Source organism: Poecile atricapillus, chromosome 2, assembly GCF_030490865.1.
Source record: "Poecile atricapillus isolate bPoeAtr1 chromosome 2, bPoeAtr1.hap1, whole genome shotgun sequence".
In the NCBI taxonomy this organism is placed as follows: Eukaryota; Metazoa; Chordata; class Aves; order Passeriformes; family Paridae; genus Poecile; species Poecile atricapillus.
In genome coordinates this window covers 60,768,101-60,790,568 of record NC_081250.1, presented here as the reverse complement: position 1 = coordinate 60,790,568, position 22,468 = coordinate 60,768,101, and the positions used below count along the sequence as shown (strand labels likewise).

The window sequence follows — 22,468 nt, the reverse complement described above, 5'->3', positions numbered from 1 at the left end:
TACATTTTTAGTTGTTCTTGGTGATGGCAATCACACAGAATAATTAAGTATGTAAAGGCAGACCATTTTTATCTAGATAACTCATCAGCCGATAAGAAAATAGTTAATCCTAAGTTTCTGGCTCAATTTAAGTCAGCAAATGAGTGTTGATTTTCCTGTGCTATCAGTGTCTTCTTTATGACAGTTTTTATTTTGCCTTTTTATCTGGTCTTACCAGTAGAAACACTGTTTTGTGAGACTTGGCCTGTAAAGAAGCCCTGTCCACACGTGTGCGAGCATGTTGGCTTTATTCCAGGGAACAATTGGCCAGCCTCTGGCATGGGACAACCTAAAGGGTTGACCTGGCTCATTTGGTGTTATCCAATACCCTCTTTTCCAAGGGCTGCCAGGTTAGTGTCGTGTATGTGGGAGCACATGTGATGTGTGGAGCAGGAGAGGATGTAGCTATTAATTACATGACACGTTTCTGTCTGGCCGGGTGATTGGCAAGGCGTGGCAGTCCAGGCTCTTGGTAGACCCACGTGACCTCTCAAAAAGGTTTGACCACCCAAGTACTACAACCTGAGATGGATATGTGATGGATAAATAGTGAAAGGAATTAAACCTGACTGACTTAGAGAGCCAGATGTCAAATGCAAAACAAAAAGAAAAAGCCCCATGGGAATTACTAATATTTTTCTTTAGTGTCAGTATAATTAGGGGGTCCTTGATACATGGATTCTTCTTCATACCTATATATAGGTATGTACTGTGACAGAATTTGAACAAATGCTCCATTTTGGATTGGAGTGTCTTGGAAATGTTTGTGAAAGTACTTTTGATGGAACAAAAATGTGTAGGCAGTACATTCAAGCTCTTTTTGTCAAAAAAATCACATAGCTGCAAAAACTACCTATGCATAATATCAACCAGATAGATTTCTGGTCCTGAGGAAAGGGTCCTCTTATCAGGACTAGAGGATTTTTTTTTTAACTCTCGTCCTTGTTTTGACATGACTTCACATGTGATTGTTAAGTCATTTCAGTCAGTGTGACTGTGATTTATCTTATCCGTATGGAAACTATTTTGCAATTCTCACATACAAAATCTCTGATAAGTGCAGATAACATAATTATCATACAAAAAGGACAGCTGTGAATATCCATTTCTGACACAAATAGTTTTTTCATAATACAAGAACTTTAATTTGGTGAAATGATAGAAGTAGTGCTTAGAATGACAGGAATTCTTTTCCTTTTTCAGCTCATGTGTCTCTGGTCCAAAGAAATGTTAGTTCATTATTTTTTCAGTGAGGAGTGCTTAAGATTCTGTAGCATAATCAGATTTTGTCACAGAACCACAGGGGAAAGCCAGATGTGCAGCTCTTAAGAGCTAGAAAGGAATGAATTATACTTGGGGGAGTATCATGTGTGATAAAAGAAAACTGTTGTAGTGCTGTTAAGCTTTAATATGGAGACATGAAATATTTTAAAATCCAAACCCATCAATTTGTTAAAGACTACATTAAGCCCCACAGTTTGGCTGTGGGCTTGCATTTCTCACCCCTGTAGACATCTGGTATATGTTTACCACTTTCAGGTCATCCTCTGTTTTATTTGTGTTTAACTCACTTTTTTGTAACTTCTTCTCCTGGTTTGTGTAACTACCGCTTGTGATTTGGAGTTTCAGGAGTGCAGGTTTGTCAGCAGGGTGGTGGCATAAAATAGGTCATTGAGGCTGTGGTCTGGCCTTTCCCTCAGCAGGAGCACTGATTTAGATTTGGGCAAGGGTTTATTTACCAGCCCTTGCTGTTCTCCCACTGTTGAAGTGAGTAGGTTCAAAAGTTACCAGGACAGGCAGAGATACTGAAATTATTCGGAGGACATCACTTGCCCAGGAGTCAATTGCTGTCAATACTAGTATTCACCCAGAGACAAAAGCAACAGCAAAACATGAAAGAAAGCTGTATTAAAATATTATGGGCTGTATTCTCACAGACCAGTAGCCTTTTCTAAACAGAGTTTAACAATCCTCATTTCCATGTAAATGCCAGCTGTACTGTGTTTCAGTCTTTAATTAGGTGCTTATGCAGTATTTTCACACATGTCCATGCACAATTTTTTTGTGCACAGAGCTGAGACTATTCCTTTAGTAGCAGAATCTTTTAGGTTGGAAAAGACCTTACAGATTATCAAGTCCAGTCACTAACTAATGTAGCACTGCCAAGTCCACCACTAAATCATGGCCCCAAGTGCCACATCCACACATCTTCTAAATACCTGCTGAGACAGTGACTCAGCCACTTCCCTGGGCAGCCTGTTCCAATGCTTGACAACCTTCTGGGTGAAAAAAATGTCCTATGTCCAATTTGATAAGTTGTTGTTAGATATTTTTCCTCTTCGTTGTTCGTCATGTAATGTTAGTGTTGTTACTTGCCTTTTAAACCTTTCTTTCAAGGGAGTTACTTATTTCTTTCTGACCTTTCCTGTGACCCCAAAACTAAATTTCTGAGTGCTTCAGAAACAGTTACAAGTTTATGTTTACATTATCCTCCTGAAATGCAGTTTTTGTCTTCCCATTTCACAGATAAAGATGAGGCAGATGTTTAAGTGTCTGCTAGAAGATTAATCTGGAGAACAAATTTGATGGTGGCCAGTTAAAGATGTTTGGAAATAGATACTTAAAAATTATTTAAATCCTGTAGCATGTATGCAAGCAATACATTGCAGTGTTGACTTTTCAGCGTTTAAGACAACTCCAGAAGATGATATATCAAAGAAAAAGGGGAAATTAGTATTTTTTACCTTATGGTTAATTCCAGAACTGAATTTTTAGCCAATCCTCAGAATTATCACATACAACCTGATAGAGCACACTGTGTATAACACCCATGTGGGAGAAGACTGAGGTCCAGTGGATACAAATGGTCCGTATTTGAGCATGACAGGGTGCAAGTCCCTGCTCAGGCACTCCAATCCTCTACAAGTGCAGAAGTTTGGTCAGACCACCCTCTGAATGGTACGAAGTCTCTCCTGAGGGTAGATATTTGTTCCAGCCTGCAGATTGGATACTTACTGCTCTTTGATGTCTTAGACAGAGCGCCAAGGTGCTATCATGATTATCTAGCATAAAATACACTGCAAGCCAAGAAAGCTTTTTCTCATGTAATCTTTCTTGTGGGGAAGGGCTGACGAATCATTTGTGGTGACTGGGGATAGAGATATTGTGTTAGAGCAGTTAGGCTTGCTAATCACAGAAAGTAACCATTGTTTGATGTTTCCATGAGAGAGTCCTCCATTAACTGCAGCTGAACTTGACTGAGTGTGAAATTAAAAAGGAGACGCAGATTTCCAGACACTCCCTCAGGTGCTCAAAAGTATGCTAACTGGCACTGTGGGAGACCTCCTAAAACAACTAAGGATACTTAAAGGAAAGAGGCCATGACAGTGTGAAAAGTAAACCTTTGTATTATCACTGAACCCACAAAGTTGATCAAGATCAGTCACACTGTATTAACTGTTAAATTTTAGGCTTACATGAAATACTTCTTTTTGCCAAGGTCTGCTTCCAGCTGTGCTTGGTGAGCATTTGCACTCCCAGGACCTGGAGGTGTTTAATCCTAGGCAGAAAAGTCTGTGAAAATAAATGTAAGAGAAATTGTCAGGAGACTGCATATTGAGGCATTGCCTAGCTTTAAGAAAATTATTTTAAAACTTAAACTTGACAGACATAAAAGATTTTATAGGCTATGTTGGCTTCTGGTGGCAGCTGGAATCTGAGACAGGAATTGTAGAGACCTGATTGCTCACTTGCATTGTGGCACTGGAGACACTTCAATCTTCTTTATTTTTTTCTCTCCCTGTAAAATGAGGGAGGCATATAGATCCCACAGATACCTACTGGAATGAAATTTGAAACTCTGAAACTGAGGTTGTTGTATTATGTAAGTCTCTGTGGAACATTTAATGCTTGGTTCTGTAGGAAGAAATGAAAACACCATAAATTCAGGATTATGACATATTCTAGGATTAAGGGGAAGGCTTTAGCCAAGAATATGTACACATATCAGTTTATTCTACTTTGCTCTAAGTGAAAGATCTTTGAAATCTTTCTTGATTTTGAGAGACAATGTCCCTTGAGTAAAAGGAGTATTACACATTTCACTGTTGATATGTGAATATCATTCAGTTGTATTGGTGATTCTTGTGACATGCATATATATTTTCAGATCTAGCTATTCATTTTACTGGGGTACTCTTTCTGAAAGAAACCTTTTGTGTCTTTGCCTGTAGCTACCATTGACCTCCACATAATTGTCAGTGTTGTTTCAAGATTTAAAAGGGAAACAAAAAGGTGATGGTCTCTGAAAGCTTGTGCTGTAAAAAAAAATATATTGTTTTTAATATTCTCATTTATAGAGCAGTCTTTGAACATTCACATGCTGTCCTTCTTTCATCATCCATCAAAATAAACTGGGAAAATTTTTGTATTATACACACAACCTTAAAATTTTTATTTCAAGAAAACACCCCTCAAAATGAAACCCTAATAAAAAATGTCAGTGATCCTTTAAAGGAGTAAGCTGGAATCCTGTGGAATGGTACCTAGTAAGACAGGCCGTGGTATGCACACTGAAAAATTACATCTAGTGTTACTACAAGTTAATGTACATCCTATAATTCACTGTAATGTATTTTCAAAGCCATGAAGCCTGAGCTAGTGATCTCTAGGAAACAGATTTTTCTGTTAGCCAGCTAATTACCAGATAAGTGCTCAAAGCAAGTACCTGCCATCTCCTTCATAGAACTGTCCTATGCACAAGAAGATAAACAGTGACAGAACCCCATCCTGAATTTGTCCACATTGTGCTGCTATGTTTGTTCTTCATTTCAAGTCATTGCTTGAGTGACTGATTTTTGAATCACAAACTTTTTCTGTTTAGAAGATCTCTCAGTTCTGTTGTGGTTGCAGGTGCTGGCTGGAGTGCTGGCTGTCGTATCCTTTGATTCCGTCATAGTGATTGACACCCCACACACCTTACTACAAAAAAATAAAGCTCTGAATCCAGGCATGACAGTGTTTTTTGAAGATGTCTGACCTTGAATGACAGGTTATTTTGACAGGGCATTGTTTGTGTAGTGGAATGGTACCGAGTCACTAAGCTTAATAGCAGCACAAAATACAAATCTGTAAAAAAAGAGTCAAGTCCTGGCTGGAAGCATTTATAGGTAAATATAAAGAAGCAGGCTAAAACAAGTGGGTATAATGAAAAAATAGCACAAGACTGTGATTTAAACATTTTGGAGGTGGTTTTTGGCTTGTGTTTCCTCAGTTGGTTGTTTCTCTTGTTTTTGTTTCTTGTGTTAGTTGAGCTTTTTGGTTGTTTCCTTCCTCCTCAAAGTGTACTTCATAAAGGAAGTTATTTAATAAGCCCCAGTTGCTCAGCCTTCTGTCTAGCAGCTAAGTGCTTTTGGAATTTTGAGGGCTGATTGAGGGAATAATCTGAAAGACTGGGGGAAGAAAAAGAAGTAGGTAGGCAAGTGCCTACCCTTAGGGAAGAACATGGAAGAGAGCAGGGATATGTCTGCCAAGAAAAACACCAATGCAGCCATATAGTAATGGTGGGAATTTACAGAGAGAAAATTATTTCATTTTATACTCTTACATAGGAATATTAAAATTTGAATTTAATGTTAATGTAGGAGGAGGAAGTTCCAGATGTGTGTCTGTATAACATGACATTACAAATTTTTGTTCCTAGAGGCATCCCTGCCTTTATTTGAGAGGCTGCATGGTCAGATGATGCAAGAGAGAAATTAGGAGAAGTAGAAGGAAAAGAGAGTGGACAGGACGGATTATCATAGTAGTGATCAAGGTAAAAGTAGCATAGTGAGCAAAGTGGTTTTTTCTCTGCTGATCAGAGGAATCAGACAGATCATGCAGGTGTTTCTGGAAGGAACATGTATTTTGCTGACTTGCTGTGCAGGTCAGGGAAGGCTCTAGTTAAAGATGGTCTCCATAAAGGATGACAGCTGGGAAGAAGTCTCAGATTTAATGCAGATGAGCTTAAGGTAAATAAATCTGTATAGTCTCCCATTATTACCTGCTTAGTTGTATTTGACTGTGGTCCAGCTTCTAGGAGTTTTGCTGACCTGCTTTGACTGGGTCATTTGTAGTGATCTTGATGAAAGTTAGGAGCTGGGAACTGTAATGAGTTCAGATTTGTATCATGGAGCTGGTCAGGGGCCGAGGTGCTCGGGCTGAGACACCAGGCTTGCTCAGGACTGGAGAAGGGGTGGCTTTAGGAGCCTCCAGCAGAGGCCTCCCAGTGCCCTGCACAGAGGTTCCTGACAAGACTGAGCCAGGTGCCAAATGTTGGCACATTTGGGAGGATAAGAGACTGGGCCTAAGTTGAAATGAGAGGTTCAGATGGATATGAAGAGAAGCATTTTCCTCTTGTGTGGGCTCCAGCAGGGGAACAAAGGCCCAGAAGGGTTGTGGTCTCCATCACTGGATGTTTTCAAGGCACAGAAAGAAAAAAAAATATATTAAATTCCTTTGCAAAAGGACCTGGCTGCTTTATTTTTGTTCCTCAAGGTTTCTCATTTTTTAAAATGTGAACTCTGTGTGTTTTGGGAATCAGTGAATCCCTAGGAATGGTGTACATCTGATAGCATCTGACACAAGCATGCTTGTAGACAGCATTTTCTTTTAACAGCATCATACTGGGCATTCACTGGAATACATGGTGGCAGGGGTGCTTCTTATAGGAATTACTGTGTTAATTCCATTAGGAGAAAAACATTTTCTGTGCTATTTATTTTGTAACTTAAGATCAACATTCCAAATTTGCAGAAGGCTGGTAGAACTTTTTAAAGTAATAAATCAAAGGAGTTTTCTTAATACCTACAGAACTAAACGTGTCTTCCAGAACTATTCAATAAAACTCAATTTACATATTTTTTGTATGTGTAATCTATGTGACCTTCAGTAACTGTTTGTTTTTTTAAATCTAAAAAATGCCTTTAAAGTGTAATAGCCCAGAGTTTCAAATAGTACAGCAGGATATGTAATGCATATTTTAACATGTTTTCTTTAAATTTGTCACACAGACTTGTTGTGCATGATTATGTAAAAGTCCATATTTTTAAAGCCAGTAGTACAAGTGTGTGATGTACTTGGTTGGGCTGAAAAATTCAGAAGTCTAATTTATCTTGAGATATGCTCAGTCAAGTAGTTTTTCACAGCAGTTAGCTAACACTTCAAGCTCTAACAGTGCCCCTGAGCCATAAAAGAAATTTGCATGGAAGAAATGTTTTGAATCTATTAAAACCTCAGCTCAGAGCTAAAGAGTTTCTCTTATGTCTTTGTTGACTAACATGAAGTGAGATCTTACAAAAAGCTAGGCTGTGATCGACAGATGCCAAATCTTAGGTTATGATGTGATTATGTATTTCTTTCATGCACGGTGGTTGAATCTGGGACTGGAGTTTCAGAAAGACAGCGATCAATGGATCTGTGCAAGAGTACACAAAATATATTACTCCTGGCAGTCGTCAAGGCAGAATTATTCAAAAAATAATCTGAAATGCATTTGATCATACACTAGAAGTTTTAATAATTTATATTATACCTTATTAGCAAGGTCTTGTGTTTACTTTGTGACTGCCAAAACAAGATGAAAGGCTGCCTCCATGGAAATACAAGATGCTTAGCTCAAAGTCTCTGTCTTCAGTTTGGTAATTTCCTTTTCCTCCCCTCATTTTGATTAATAGTATATAGTTTCAAATCTTAGAGTACCTTTTCCTTCACTGTGGTCCTATTTAGTGAGAGCAGTGCTTAACAAGTCTACCAAAGAGTTTGTGGCCTATTGAGACTGAAACTAGTATAAACACATGTTTTTGAAACTTCTTTACCTTAGGGCTTCCTCCAAGCATTTTTTTTTTGTTAATAAAAGGCTTTGAATTTAGTTTTAAATTCCACTGAAATGAGTCATTATGGTAATCTTTCTAACTCTTGCAGCTATAATAGTGTGATTTCTGAGCCCAGCTTAAGGAACTGTTACACTCTGACTAGTGATTGTATGTGGTAAATGTCACAGCTGTATCAGTGCAGAATATTACAGAAATGACTTTAAGATTTCCTTGGAAAGCTAAGGCACTGTGAATGTTGTATCTAGAGACAGAGATACAAATAATCTATTAAGTGAGAGCCTGGAGAGTGGACCTGTGTAAATGCTAGTTCAAAAAATGAGGTCTTTACCTCCACCAAGGTTTTTTACACCAAAGGTGCGTAGAATTATATATACAGTGTTTTTCACTAACACAGCTGTTTATATGATACTTGTGTGCCTAGAAGAACTGCTTATATACTTAACAGGCCCTTCAGTGTTGTCCAGACTGTGGCATGAGCCACTCAGCCCTTACTCAGGAGGGAGAGGGTGCAGAGCTCCTCTTGCCACTGGGGAATTTCTGCCACATCTCATTGAGCTGCACGACACACTCTGAGGAAGAGGCATCCACCTGCAGGTGTCTCTGAGTGATTATCCTGCATTTAAAAGCTCTGTATGAATCTCAGGATGGGGACAAAAAGACTGTTATTTTCTACAGGAGCCTTTCTGTTGCAAGGAGCCAGATTTTTTTTAATATACAAATGCATATTCTGTAACGATAATAAGGGAAATTTTCATGTAAGCCTGTGGTATTATTCATGTGTCAGGCAGAATTTTGGGCCAAACTAGAGAATAGTGTGTAGGAAACATGGATCAGATGAATACATGCTTTACCTTCCCTGAAAGGGAATATTTGGCAGGATCACCTGAAGAGGTGTACATTATCAAACACAAACACAGCATGTTTCAGTGGTAAGCTGTGATGTACATCTTTAAGAAAAGGTTCACTTTGGTTTGCAAATTGAGATATTTTTGTCTTTCTTCCGAAATAAAAAATGCATTTAGTGTATCAGTATGATCATCTCATTTATTTGAAATATGATGTAGTAAGGAAAAAACAGATTTCACAGCTGTACAGGCTGACTTAGGTGAAAAGCTACTGGGGCAACTCACCAGCAGCATTCACCACCACTGGAACTTTGTAAACCTAGCTAAAATCTCTTGTGCCATTCTGTCCTACTAGCATCATGCAGCACTACTGAATGCATATGCAGTGCATGTTGCAGTAGAGGTGTAAGAAAACAGTATGGTAACAAAAAAAAAAGCAGTATAGGCTGTGTATGATCAAAATTATACCAGCAAGATGAGACTCTTTGGTTTTATGCTGGAAAACAGGAAAAGAGTATAACATAAACAAAATGCCAGTGAAACCACTACTGTAAACTATGTTACAGAAACATGATTGAATGCAGGGAACACTGATGTGCTTAACTGTTAGTGAAGAGGAAAAACTTAAAGGAAGTCTCTCAAAACATTTTACAACTTGTAATTTGTGTTTGGGGTGTTTTGCTGCTGTCCCTAGTCTTCCTGAGACATGTAGATAGGAATTGAAGCTAAGCATGAAGAGGAGCATTGAGGAGAAGACCCAACATCATTTATGAGGCACTAGCCCTTTTTATCTGTTTGCCAAGGGATAGCATCTAGTCTTGTATGACTAAATAACCATGACTTTTATCATGCAATGTAGAAATGTTTAATTAGGAGTCAATAGGCTGATTGTAGTCAGCCAAATTTTAAGTCATGAATCACTGAAAAATGTATATCAAAAGAAATAAAACTTTGATTGTAATGATATTTTTACATCCTTATCCATTCCTTTAAATCGCTTTAGCCTTAGTGTTAAATGTACCAACAATACATGTAAAAACAAGTAATTACCATAAATTAAGCACCATACATTTGTAGAGATTTGTGAGACCTGCAAAGAAAAGAAAGGCTTTATAAGTGTCTAGAAAAAATAAATTGCAAAAGAATTTTGACTAATTTATAAAAAATCCTTAATACTGTGCATTTTCCAGTTTAATATTCAGGCAAACGTTAATCAGCTTTCATTTGGGAGGACAAAATAGCTTTGGCCAAGTACTAAAATTTCAGATGCCTTAGAAATTGTAATTAATAACTTAATAGTTTTTGATTAAGTTAACATGTTCTGCACAATATAGACTGAAGTTCTGGAATGGTGCTGTTATTATGCCTCACACTGTGGATAACCACACGCCGGTGTACTTACCTGTTTCCTTTCCTCTGTTCACCCAGGTGATGTTCTTCTAGGTGCAGTATGTGTGAGAAGTCATCCTCATTTCATAGTTCACTTGATCAGTAACCCTTTGCCTGTGTGAATTGGGATCTAAGTCAGCAATAACTCAGCTGTTAGAATAGCACTTCTCCAGGCTGTCATTTGCCCCTTTGATGCTTACTTACCTAACCAGTAGTAATCATTATTTTCCTTCTACAATTACTATAATGGAGCTGATTGCTGAAATGGAAAACAGGAGGCAGTTACAGAAGGTTTGAATTGTGCTGTCACACTTTCATGGGCAAGGCACCATTCTTGGAGCTTTGATACTTCTTTGAGTTTTCCCAGAAATATGTTCAGTAAAAGACGGAGTGGGCATCTGGACTGTATTTTCATGTGGTCTTGTTTCAGCTTCTTGAAAATACAAGATTATCCAGATAGGTACTTTCTGGATCCCTGATTTGATTTATACACAATATGAAAGGAAAAAAAATAAACTGGTTTAATCAAAAACCCTTTTTTAACTTGAGAATTTCAAACCAATTAAAAATCCAGCTGAACTCAATTGAATTCCCAAGAGATTGTTCAAGTAGAGGGAGGAAAACAGAAATTATCAACAGAAATACTGAATTTTATGATGCAGCATTGCTACACTTTTGTTTAATTATACCTTCACCACTCACATCTCTTGCAAATGTCATCAGAGTTTCACTGGATGTTTTTCCTTTCGAGTATCTACAGTGCTGAACTGAACAAGGGTGAGGCAGAAAAGAGCCTTTTATTCTGTTCACTTGGATTTTCTACTGAAATAGTGATGCAACATCTGTAGCTTGTGCTGCAGTTAAAAGGCATCATATTCTTGGGGATCTTGGTGCTTGCAGTCAGGTTGGGAATGGTAATGGCAGGCACAGCAGGGAACTGGGATTCAATATGCTGAATGAGAAGGTGAGTGTTTTAGCACAGCTGCCTCCTGAGGGTCAGGGGAAAGGAAAAGCCCTTTGGGAGAATTTTCAAGCACCACTGAGCTGGCACACCAGGAGTCGATGATTGACTTTAGAAGATCCCTGCTGTGCAAAGGATTGAGTGTTGTGGTCCCCTTTATCACTGGTTAGGCATTTCTTTTGGAAAAGCCAAAAATCAGAAAGTAGTGAGATAGCAGCAAAGCAAGTAAAAAAATAACCATCAGACAACTGTCTCTGATGACAGTGAGGTCTGGAGATTTGTTTCTGTTGCTAACAGCTGCATTGATTTGGCAGTTAATTTCATTAGAAATACTGATTTTATATGGCATTTATAAGATTCCTGTATGAAAAACCAATGACCTGATGATGATGCAGTGCAGGTTGAATTGTTAGTCTTGAAAAGGACATTAATTTCAACCTCAGCGTAAAGAGGAGATTGTATTTGGTATGTACAACCAGAAAGACATAACAGTTTCAATCCTAATGTGTGCATTTCTTCACAGGAGTTCAGACGTTCACCACAGAATGGCACAAACTGGAAAGCACAGCCTTCTGCTGAGATCCCAGTGAAAACACAGCTCAGCTCCTGCATGGCTTTGCAGCTCCCATGGCAACAAGAGGGAGGTGGACTGAAGATCCTGTCTGTCAGCCTGGCTCTACTGGCAGTTCTTGTTATGTTTTACTATGGAGGAATGAAAACAGAACTGTGAACTGAATGGGGCTTTTATAAAAACAATGAAACTGCTGTTCAGAATCTTCAAAGGAAACATTTTTACCAACAAATTTTTTTTTATTTTTTTTTTTTTAAGGAAAAAAAAGCTAATATAAATTGGGCAATAATTTGTACTCACTCTATGCCTTTCCTGTCATTCAAAGGAGAGAACATTAATAAGCTGTGGGAAGGCTTATCTTGCCAAAACCTGAGATCCTTGGTAGAACAGTTCGTTGCATATTTCCTTTTTTTTCCTGAAATGATGCAATGTTTGCATTGCATTCTCTTTTCGTAATTGCTGTATCAGATAAACTTGCATTAGGTTTATAAAGAGTCTTTCCATTGAGTGATATTGGTCATCTTTTATGGGTAGGATATTTAAAGCTTTCCTAAAGATTTTGCTTGATGCAGTGTGATCATTTGGTATCTGTCTTTTTACATTAGAATGAGCACTGCTAGGCCATTAAAGTTTGTTATTTGTTGCTATTTATTTTGCTGTCATATCTGAAAGAATTTTTGCCTGCCATCTTGCATCTCTCAACTTCACAATGAGCTATTAGGCTTTGTTAATACAAGAAGAATTATTTTTTACATAGAAATAGTTCTAAAGGTGTTGGGTTTTTATAATTGAATGGGAAGATGTCATTCTGGTGATAGAGTTCTGTTAAAAGATGGATTTAATACAGTCTGTAGATTTTATACAACACTTGGAGAACTACCTGGGAATCTCTTAGCTATGCATTGGCTCAATAAAACAATTCTTACTCTATTAGTGGGGAGGTTGCATTTTACACAGTGAATATTTCTAATTACTTTCTTCAAGCCATTTTTGTTATGACAGGATCTCCACACATCCTGAGAGTGTGCTGGTCAGTCAGGGACTGGACTGTGTGCCCAGTTCTTCCAGCACCTGAACACATCATACAGTTGGTTTGTTCATGCCTTGTCGCATTTCTGAACCTTCATCCAAACTTCCACTTGCAAAGGCTGTTTAAAATCATAACACAGGCATTGTTGAGGGTGTTTTTAAATGTTCGTGTCATATCCAGATGGAGCTGAGCTGTCTTGCACGGCTTTTGTGCTTCAATCCTAGCAGGCAGCTAAGACACTCGCTCACCGCACTGCGTTGGGGTGGGGGCAAGAATCAGAAGGGTAAAAGTGATAAAACTTAGGGGTTGAGGTAAAGATACTTAAATACGTAAAGCAAAAGCAGCACATGCAAGCAAAGCAAAGCAAAGAAGTAAATAATTCATTACTTTGACAGGCAGGTGCTTAGCCATCCCCAGAAATGCAGAAGGGGCCTTGACTCTGTGAGCCCTGCTCAGCAGCAGCAAATCCAAAACATTGTCCCATACCAGTTGCAGTGAAGAAAATTAACTCTATCCCAGCCAAAACCAGGACATTGTCTCTATTGTGCTGAGGAATAACCCCCTAGTAAAAGTGCTTTGTACTTTATAAATTGGGGATTCATGATAGTTACAGACAATTAACTAGGAAGTTCCACCATAATGCTTTCAGGACATCCTGTAAATTATAGCAACAGATGTAACTGTCTTCAGGTGTGTGATGACTCAAATATGTTACTTCTTGTAGCAACCAATGAAGGTCATAAACCAAGGCTCAAAATCCACGAGTTTTAAAAGAAAAAACGAAAATACAACCATGCCCTTAATTTCCTTCTGTTTGTTGGGGTACTTTTTTTCTCACCCTTTTTTTTACAAGGAATATATACAATACATTGTACAACAAGGAATATATAACAATGAGTAATTTACATTTTTAACAAATCTGAGAAATTCTCAGAAAGACCCACCAACATGACTCTGGGAGTTGAAATTTTCAGGAAAGCACCAGAGATTGCAAAATCCTCAGGAAAAGTGTGGATTGGCAAAATCATTATATCTGAGCCAGATTTTCATATGTGATGGGAATAATCTATGCAGATATGTTGTGTGCCTTCAGCATTATCTCTGTCAGCCACTCTAGCTTATCTAATCGTGGCAATTACAGACTCATTGCATCAGCTATTACAGAGGTTTACGAAGCTTGTGATTTAGATTCTGTGCATCATTGACTTTAATGGGGCCAGCTTATTTTCTTAGAAATAGTGCAATATACTGAAAGAGGCCAAAATTGCCTGCAGTATATTCTTAAAAATTAGCTTTAATCTGATAAGTAGGAAGCGTTGTTTATCATTTATTTTGTTGCCTTCCTTTAGATTTTGAGAGAGGTTTTTGACACTTTGTGTTGTAGATTAGCATTGTGTTTGTCATTGTGTTCTGTTTATTTATAACTAAATCTTCCAAAGCCACTGAGCTGAGCAGATCAGTTCTGGTCAAAGAGCTCACCTGGACTAAGCCTGAACTGCCTGGGGCCACTGGTGCAGCTTGGAGAACCTCAGTGAGTGTGGAGTGAGCTCTATAAGTACATCCTCCTAATGGAAGGAGTTGACCTGAACACATCTGATCCGTGATTTTTGATCCTGTTTGTCTCCCTGAATGCCCTAAGTGCCCTGCCAGGCAGCATTTTTAATTTTTACATCATCATTATGTTTAAGACCTACTTCCAAGTATTCCCTCAGGGTGGGTAAGAAATCTGCTGCACCTCAGCTTAACAAGGTCATTGCAGGAAAAGTTACCCCATAGTCAATTGATCCCACTTTCACACCTGCTGAACACACTCATCACTAGAGAATGTGTCTGCTAATAAGCAATCTACATTCAATGACCTTTTGCCAGAGCAAAAAAAGAATATAATTTCCATTTGATACCAAGAAAGCCTCAACTATTTTTCTTAAGTGTTTGTGGTAGCTCTGAGTTCTCTTTTGCTGTTTTCAGTGAGGAATCTTGAAAACCACAGAACCGTGAGTAGCAAAGACATCTTAAATCTCTTGTGGACAACATTAAGTATACACATTTTATTTTCTACTTGTGTATTGTATGCTGGAGGACTTGGTCATTTAGCATACATTTAGCTGTTTTTCGTTGTAGCTTTCTAGTTATAGTATACTTGTTTAGAAAAAGAGTATGACATAGAGGAAGTGTTTTATGTAAAGCTTGTTCTATAAAGCATGTGAAAGAAGCAAAGGTGCTTTTTGAGGAGATTCACCTCTGTTACATCATTCCTTGCAGATCTCTGAACATCTGAGAGCTACTGTTAGTCTAGTTTCACTCCCCAGTTCAACTTCCCATATGGAAAGCTGGAGTGATTTTTGAATAACAGCAAGTAATATCAGAAGTGGCAGCAACTCACAACTCTGACACTGATCTTGGCTGTGTCCATTACCCAGAATCCTCCTGCTCTTCTTGAGAAGCAATTACAATTTCACAGGTTGGAATTAAAATTCCCTGCAGTATGCAGGAGAGTAACTGAAACTGTCAAAGTGATTTCAAGCTGCTAATCTCTCCCTGCTCCAAGAGTGAAAATAGAGCCCCTCTTACCCAGGCACAGATCTGACAACTTAAAAACTCCACCCTTCCACTATGTTTAAATACATATGGAGAGTGGCTTGATCTGCTCACAGAGGATATCTGTAAAGATGTTATGTCTATGAACATTTGTGTGTTATTAACAAGTCTATCTTTTTTAACTTTAAGACGTGTGTAACTTCAGGGACTAAGATGAATATAAAAGAAGTTTTATGCAAGAGCTCTGACAATTTGGAGGAATGAGTAGGCATGTGCCTGTTTGTGTGAAGCTTATTAAAATCTTTATTTATGTCTTCTTAAACATGTATTTTTTTTTGCTAGAAAAATTGCTTGCAACTTACCCAGATTTTACTTTCACAGTTTTATATCCCACATTATATTTTGCATGCACTGTGGTTGATTGTATAGACAGAAAGAAAGAGCGTTTAGAAACTAAAAAGCAGAGGAAAAAATTGAGGGGCTGTAGAACTAAGGTGCAAAATGAAAAAATATTTGTGCAAAAGCTGCAAAGCAAGTTTGGTCTAGGAGACATGGACCACAGAGTTAGGAATTGGCTGCAAAACACCATTTGATTTGTTGACATGCAGGGTTCATCCACTAGATAATTAAAATCCAAGTCATTGCTGGAAAGTGTTTGTACAAATATCATTAAATGTCTTTTAGTTCCATATTTGATTCATGCATGCTCTTAACATTCAAGTGAATGTTTTTTTTCTTTAAATTAGGGTTCTTCAGTCAGGGGAAGGGGGTTGAATTATGAATAGTCTATTTTCATTTTATAGAAGCCCAATACAAAAAAAAAAAAAAAAAAAAAAAAGAAAAAAAAAATCATGTCACTCCAACTGCTGGTATCCCAAAGTCCCCACCTGGGAAGTTTTGATTATGGAGTTGGAACATTAATGCTGTCCAGTAATGTCCCATGAATGGAGTAAGAGTAATATTTGCATATCCTTTCAACAATTTTTATTTTGTTGGAAAATATTTAGCAATTATAGCCATTCTTCTTGAACAGTGGTCTTAACATGATGTTTTATAGAGGGCAATCTGCCCTGCATGGTTTGCTTAATGCTGGTTGTAGGTAATGGGGCAAATTCCCATGTTGGTGACCAGAGTGTGATGCAAATTTGTGCCTACAACTTGCATGCTTTAAATGCCCCATCTGTCTTTGGGTGTGAAAACAGGATAGTTGTGCTTAAGTGAGCATAAAATATTGTGTCTACTCTCTTCCTGGGTGGTGTTTGTGGGGAGTGGTGTACAAATGTTAGTTGGCAATGGGTTACAGATTCCAGGAGAAGCTTGGAGATGATAAAACACACCAAAAAGGGGCCATGATTGTTTGGCACATACTAAGAGTTGGGGTTCTGAGAGAAATTAGTGTGATGAAATCATGACATGATAGGAAATTTGACTTCTTGTGGTTAGGATATCATTACAATGGAATTTGAAAAGTAAAACTTGAATGGTGCTTTGCTGCACAGACACCCTTCCCAGCTGCTCATAACTTGGGTTCCTGTGCTGTGTTGGAGCAGTCTGTTCCACCATGCTGGTACCACAGCCAGAGAAATGCCGCCCACCTCATCCAGCCTCTGGCTGTGATCTGGGCACATGCAGTTTTGTGGAGGAGGGTATCCCAGATCTATCCCCTCTCACCCTGCTTGTCAGTGCACTGCATTTCTTGCTGCCTGCTAGGGGAAATGGGTAAACTGTGGCCAGCTAAGAAACTTGCTTGGTCCAGTGGCACACGGTAAATAATGCACGCTCTTCAGTGGTTGAAAGCTTCAGCTTTTTGTTTGGGTTTTAAGTACCTCCATTCCGCTGTGAGCCTGCATTTTCTCCTACCCTTTTATCCAGCTGCTTCATCCAAGCTATCAGCACCTCATTTTGTTTTATGGAAGATGACATGTCTTCAGAAGAGTAAGTATTAGTCTGAATAAGGTGGCTTCTTCCCTGAAAACAAGAATGCTGCTTCTCCAGTGGAGCTCATTTGCCAGAGGTTTCAGTGCTTGGAATCCGTTGTGCTGCAGTGTCTGTCCTTCAGCTGTGTGGTGTCTGTCTGCCAGAGCCTTTGGGTTATGTCAGAAACTCCCATTTGCTAATAAGCAGGATTAAAAGGCCTCTTCTGCTGTGCTGTATTAGTTCTGAAGTTGCAAACCCCAGAAATGCTGTAATTCAGAGCGAGAGATAAAACATATAATTGATGTCAGCTGAACATATTAAATTTGATATCCACTAGTGGCTTTATGAGCTATAAAAGTCAATATCTAAACATCACCAACTACAAGAAGTCTATACAAGAGATTACAAAGGGATGTGTGTGACACGGCCTGCACAGTGTTAGTATGAACTGCAGGAGGAAATGAGAGCAAGTTACCAAGTGGACTGTACAGATAACCAGTGGCAGAGAGAAAGATGTTCACACTCAAGGGACAACTTAATCTCCAAGTATTATGGTAATATTAAGGAAATTTAGAAAAGACAAATAGCAGCTCGGACATGCAGCAGCAACATTCATTTGCTTCTGTCCTGCTCAGATTGTTTACTAGTTAAAAAGGGCAATCTGAATGACATTCTCCAGCAGAAGGACAAAACAGAGCCTAACAGCAGAGAGCAGCTTTGGATGTGGGAAGGAAATTATTTAGAAGAAATCTGAACCTCCAGCACTTACATATCTCCTCCCTATGCTGCTCTGAAGAGACACTTTTTGGTTTGGTTTTATTTGGCATTTTTTTTCTGGAAACACGTATTTAGGTTCCCAAACCTTTTTTATTTTATCTGACTGAAATAATACTGAAAAAAATCATTCACTTATGCTTCTGGTTTTAAGATCAGACTTGTCTGCATTTTTTGCATGCCCTGTGAAACTGCATCCACCAGCATCTTACTTATAGGAGGGTTAGGAATAATTTTTATATTGATTTGAACCTAAACTGGAAGTTTTCAGTTGGTTTATGAAGTACTACCAAGGGTATCAAGAAAATTAAGCCTAGCTAACAACCAATTTAATAGATATACTGTTTCTATCTACAGATTTGCCAGTATTGCATACTAAAAATCGTTGAAGTTAACTAATCTAAATCCAATGATAAATTCTTGGTTTCTACCAATTTATAGTGTCATTAAAGTCACACACTCAGCTTATTTGAATAGCCTTGCCCTAGCATATATCCACTGTAATAATTACTGCTGCAGGACAGTATTTTACATTGCTTTCATCACGTCCCCCACAACATCTGCAGTGCAAGAAGAAAAACAAATGATAAGCAGCAGATAAGAGGCAGTTCCTAAACTTTGTAAAGAAACAGCTGTCTCGTGCCTCAATACAAATACTCGTGGAAGAATGTGGTAAATTGTTCTGAGTTCAGAAAATTCTCAGTGTGAAAAGATTTCATGCCATGATAGAAGGATGGAAGACCTCTTTCCTGACTGTGTAGCAGCAGTCATCTACCGCTGTAGAGGTAGATGAGCCTTATATATATACACATGGTATGTAAAACAGCAGCAGAGCTTCCAGGGCCAGCCCTTTGTCACCTGTGTTTCTTTCCATAGTCTTTGAAAGCCATTTACTTACCATGTGTCCTGCAGGACCCTTGTATTTCTGATGTCCTTTAATGAGCTCAGAAGCTCTTGTGAGTGCATTCTGCAGAGATCCAGGATTACAGCTCCAGCTTTCTGAATCAGAGCAGGCAGAATGAGCTATTCCGGCCTTTCACATCAAAGTTGTTGTCATAAGAGGGTTCAATAGTATATTTCCTGTTCTTGCTGCAGACGCTGCTGCAAAAGTTGAGTCATCAGCATATAAATACTTGCTTGGCCTCAGAATGTCTGATTTTTTTGTATGTGTGTTGATTGGCTGCCCATTTCATTTCTCTTTCCACACTTATTGACTCATCTAAGAATAATGAAATTGGGTTGCTGCCAATCATACTTCATATTGCTTCAAATGTAGGAATGCTAAGGCAACTCATAAATGCTATCTTATCTGCCAGGAAGTCCATGAAACCGAATTTCAAGTCATTCACAGCAGTAGCTGGAATAGTTTTGGTAATAAAGTCTGTGGACAGTCTTGTGCTCTGCTGTCTTATCATGTGCTTGTGAGCAAAGAAATTAAAGTCTGCTTTGTGGAGACAACAGGTTTTATTCTGTTTTCTTGAAATGTTTATCAATCTGTCCAAACTCACTTGACAGGTAGAACTGACAAGGTCTCCTTGTTTTAAAAAAAAAATGACAGTTCACTAACTAGTCTGATTTTCTAATTGTCAGAGTTCAGTTATCTAGACATGCTATTTGTCTTTCAGGCAGTCAGAACAAGCTGGTGTGATGGCCAAAGAAAGCACAAAACTTCTCTTTTCTTAGACACTTCATAGTTGGTTGGAAAGCAAAAATTTTGTTCTTTCCATACCTTGTAATTGTCAATATGGGACAAGTTTTAAATAATACAAAGACCTATGCAAAGGAGGAATTTTAAATAAATGAGTCTATTCTGGTATGCCATATGGTTTTAAATTAAATTACAGTTTAAGAGTTATATCCATAAAAAGTCCAATTATGGTGTTTTGCTCACTTTTTTTTTAAATGTTGTGCTTCCTCATAGTTCTTGGTAGATTAAACATTTTCATTTCAAAATAGAATGGCTGCAACTCACATGGTACTTGTACAAAACCAAAATTTGAATCTCAATAGTTTCTATAGGATGAAGCTAATTTCCCAGAAAGGAGGATCAATGTGACAGCCTCAGGAAGTGAGTTCAGTGGCCCAAAGAGATTTAAAACTAACGATGCTGCCTTTCTGTCCTACATCCTTCTATTGACAGCTCTTGCTTGCACCTGCAGTGCTGCCATGAGACTGCCTGAAGGGAACTTTGGGTGGCTCATCTGACTGAAACACTCTTTCAGTGGGGTTCTTTTTGGAATGGCTCATGTTGCTGCGAGCATCTTTGCAAGGCAAAGGCTGCTTTACGTCACCTTGAATTGCCAGAGAGGATTTTGTGAGTCTTACAAGCTGAAGTGCTTCTTGCTGGTAGAGCCTTGGAAAGGTCCTTACTCCACCACTTTATTTCCATTCCCAGGTTGCAGAGGCATGCCATTGACACGCAAATACGTGACTGAAAACATCGCTATTGTGCAAGCACTGTGGAGCAGAGCCATAAACTTGTTGTTTGAAGACCTCCACTCAGCTCTGAATCCGTAAGCTAAGGTGTGCTTGGGAATTGCAGAGCCAAGGTCATGGCCCATAGAGCAGGCAGGATGTTGCTAAACTTCAGGGTTTACTGCTGTGATCTTTTCTGATCAGCTCAGGATTAGTGGATCATAAGGGACATATAAAGTTGCTGTCAACCTGTCCTCTCTCTTAGACTAGTAACTCCTTTTTGATATATAGAGGGACATACCAAATATAACGTTCTTTCTCTTTTTTTCTTTCTTTTTTTTTTTTTTTTTAATGGGAGTTCAATTTGCTGGTGGGCTCCAGGAAGTGCTGTTCATGTGGGTATAACATGATTCATCTTTCATGACTCTCAATCTGTCTCTTTTGTTAACCATAGAAATCAGTTTAAAAAACAGCTGGCATGAGAGTGGGTGGTTTTGGTTGTTTATGGTTTTGAGGATTCTTTTCTCTTGTTGCTTACTTTCCTGATGCACAGGCTGCTAGATTTCTATTTGTTAAGGAAGTTCAAAGGAGGAAGAAGTAAGTTCTGCGTCATTTCAGTTTGCCTTTGTGCTTAGATCTGGTCAGAGCCAGCCAAACTCTGGGCAGTCAGCAATGTGAGCAAACATAAAGCAGATATCTAGAAAAGGCCTGGGAGCTTCAAAGTCACATTAAGAGTTTGTTATAAACTTCTGCTTTGAAGACTTGCAGTATGACACATGAAAAAAATGTTAACTTCCATTAAAGGCTCTCATGAGATTTGTTACCAAATGTTAGCAAAAATTCAGCAGAACATTTCAAGGGGTACAGTCCAGAAGTTCCTATCATGCATTTGATGAAAACATCTTTAAATAGCCTAATTAGTGTAAAGGGGGAAATACTGTACTTGCACCAGATTGATCTTAAATGCAAAATTGTTTTTTTGTGAGCATGTAGGAAAACAATGACTTTCAGTGAGAGCTTCATGAAAATATGTGAGAACAGAAATGGTCTGTGCTTGACAGTCTGTCCAGTGCTCTCAAAGCATGTGGAAAGTAAATGACTAAATGTTTACATTGTGAAACACTAGGGAAAAATAGCAGTTTATGATCAGTATTCTTAATGGAGTACTTGTGGGCATCCTGCTATTTCTAACTATTTAGCTATTTCTAGGGTTTTTTTGCAAGTCTTTCCCCTGGGTTGTCTTGCATTTACTAAAGAGTATATACACTGCTTATATATGTATTCTGATAGACTTTTGTCTTTGTCCTGTTTATTCTGTAGCCAGTGGCTTGAGAAGGGTTGTGTGAGTTAAGAAAGAGAAAAATAAGGTTTAAGCAGCGGCACCGTGTCTCTTTCTAAAGGCTCTGAAATTCAGTCGTTTGAAACAAATGCCCTGTTTGGGGCCAGCTGAGGGAGAGATCTGTCTCCCCTGCCCAGGCCTGCTTGCAAGATAAATGGCTCCATTGTTTCTGTGGTGTGCAAATATCACCGGTCCTGGGAGGTCAGGATTGCACACACACTGAGTGGGTGCTTAAAGGACTTGGATGAAATACACATAGAAGATTTCCAAGATAAGGAGTCAGTAATGGTAAGACTTGTGTACTCTCTATCTGTGTTTTGGTGGTACAGTAAAAACACAAAGCACTGAGCTTGTGTAAACTTACTCATTCTGGTGGATCAAAATATGTCAAGCTGCTTTCTACCAGTAGGCTTGGTGCCAGATAAGGTATCATTTTTCTCTCCACAGCCAACCTAAAAACCTGAGGCTGCCATAAGCCTTCTATCTTTTACAGAAATGCAGTTATTTTCTGGTGCTCTCCGCGTGTGTTGTGGGTCACCTGGAGTTTTGTGGGGGTGGAGGCGCAGGCTGGGGACAGCACGTGTCTGAGGCTGGGCTGGGGTGGTGGAGGCTTTCCTGAGGACTGTACAACTCTGCAGGAGTCTGGGCCTAGGGTGAGGCTGAAGATAAGCTGTGGAGAAGTGTATGGATTGTAAATTTTAGCCCTATAAAGATGATTTTTATTTCCATTTTAAAAACAGGACTTGTCATAGGCATAAGGGCTTATCTAGCAGCCA

The 22,468-nt window shown here is 38.7% G+C and overlaps 1 protein-coding gene and 1 long non-coding RNA gene across 2 annotated transcripts in view; one reads left to right on the top strand and one right to left on the bottom strand.

Annotated features, from left to right (window-relative positions):
• CDKAL1 (CDK5 regulatory subunit associated protein 1 like 1) overlaps positions 1-11,928 on the top strand; it is a 377,070-nt gene extending 365,142 nt beyond the window's left edge. Inside the window, exon 16 of the mRNA XM_058831551.1 lies at positions 11,632-11,928. Coding sequence (XP_058687534.1) covers positions 11,632-11,838 — 207 coding nt within the window. The 3' untranslated portion in view covers positions 11,839-11,928. The remainder of the gene's footprint in view (positions 1-11,631) is intronic.
• Positions 11,929-12,132: 204 nt separating this feature from the next.
• LOC131575720 (uncharacterized) lies at positions 12,133-19,387 on the bottom strand. The gene is made up of 2 exons (XR_009276842.1): positions 18,837-19,387; positions 12,133-17,430 (listed from the first exon to the last, which is right to left on the bottom strand). It is a non-coding gene; the product is annotated as an uncharacterized LOC131575720 (long non-coding RNA).
• Between the last annotated feature and the right edge of the window lie 3,081 nt (positions 19,388-22,468).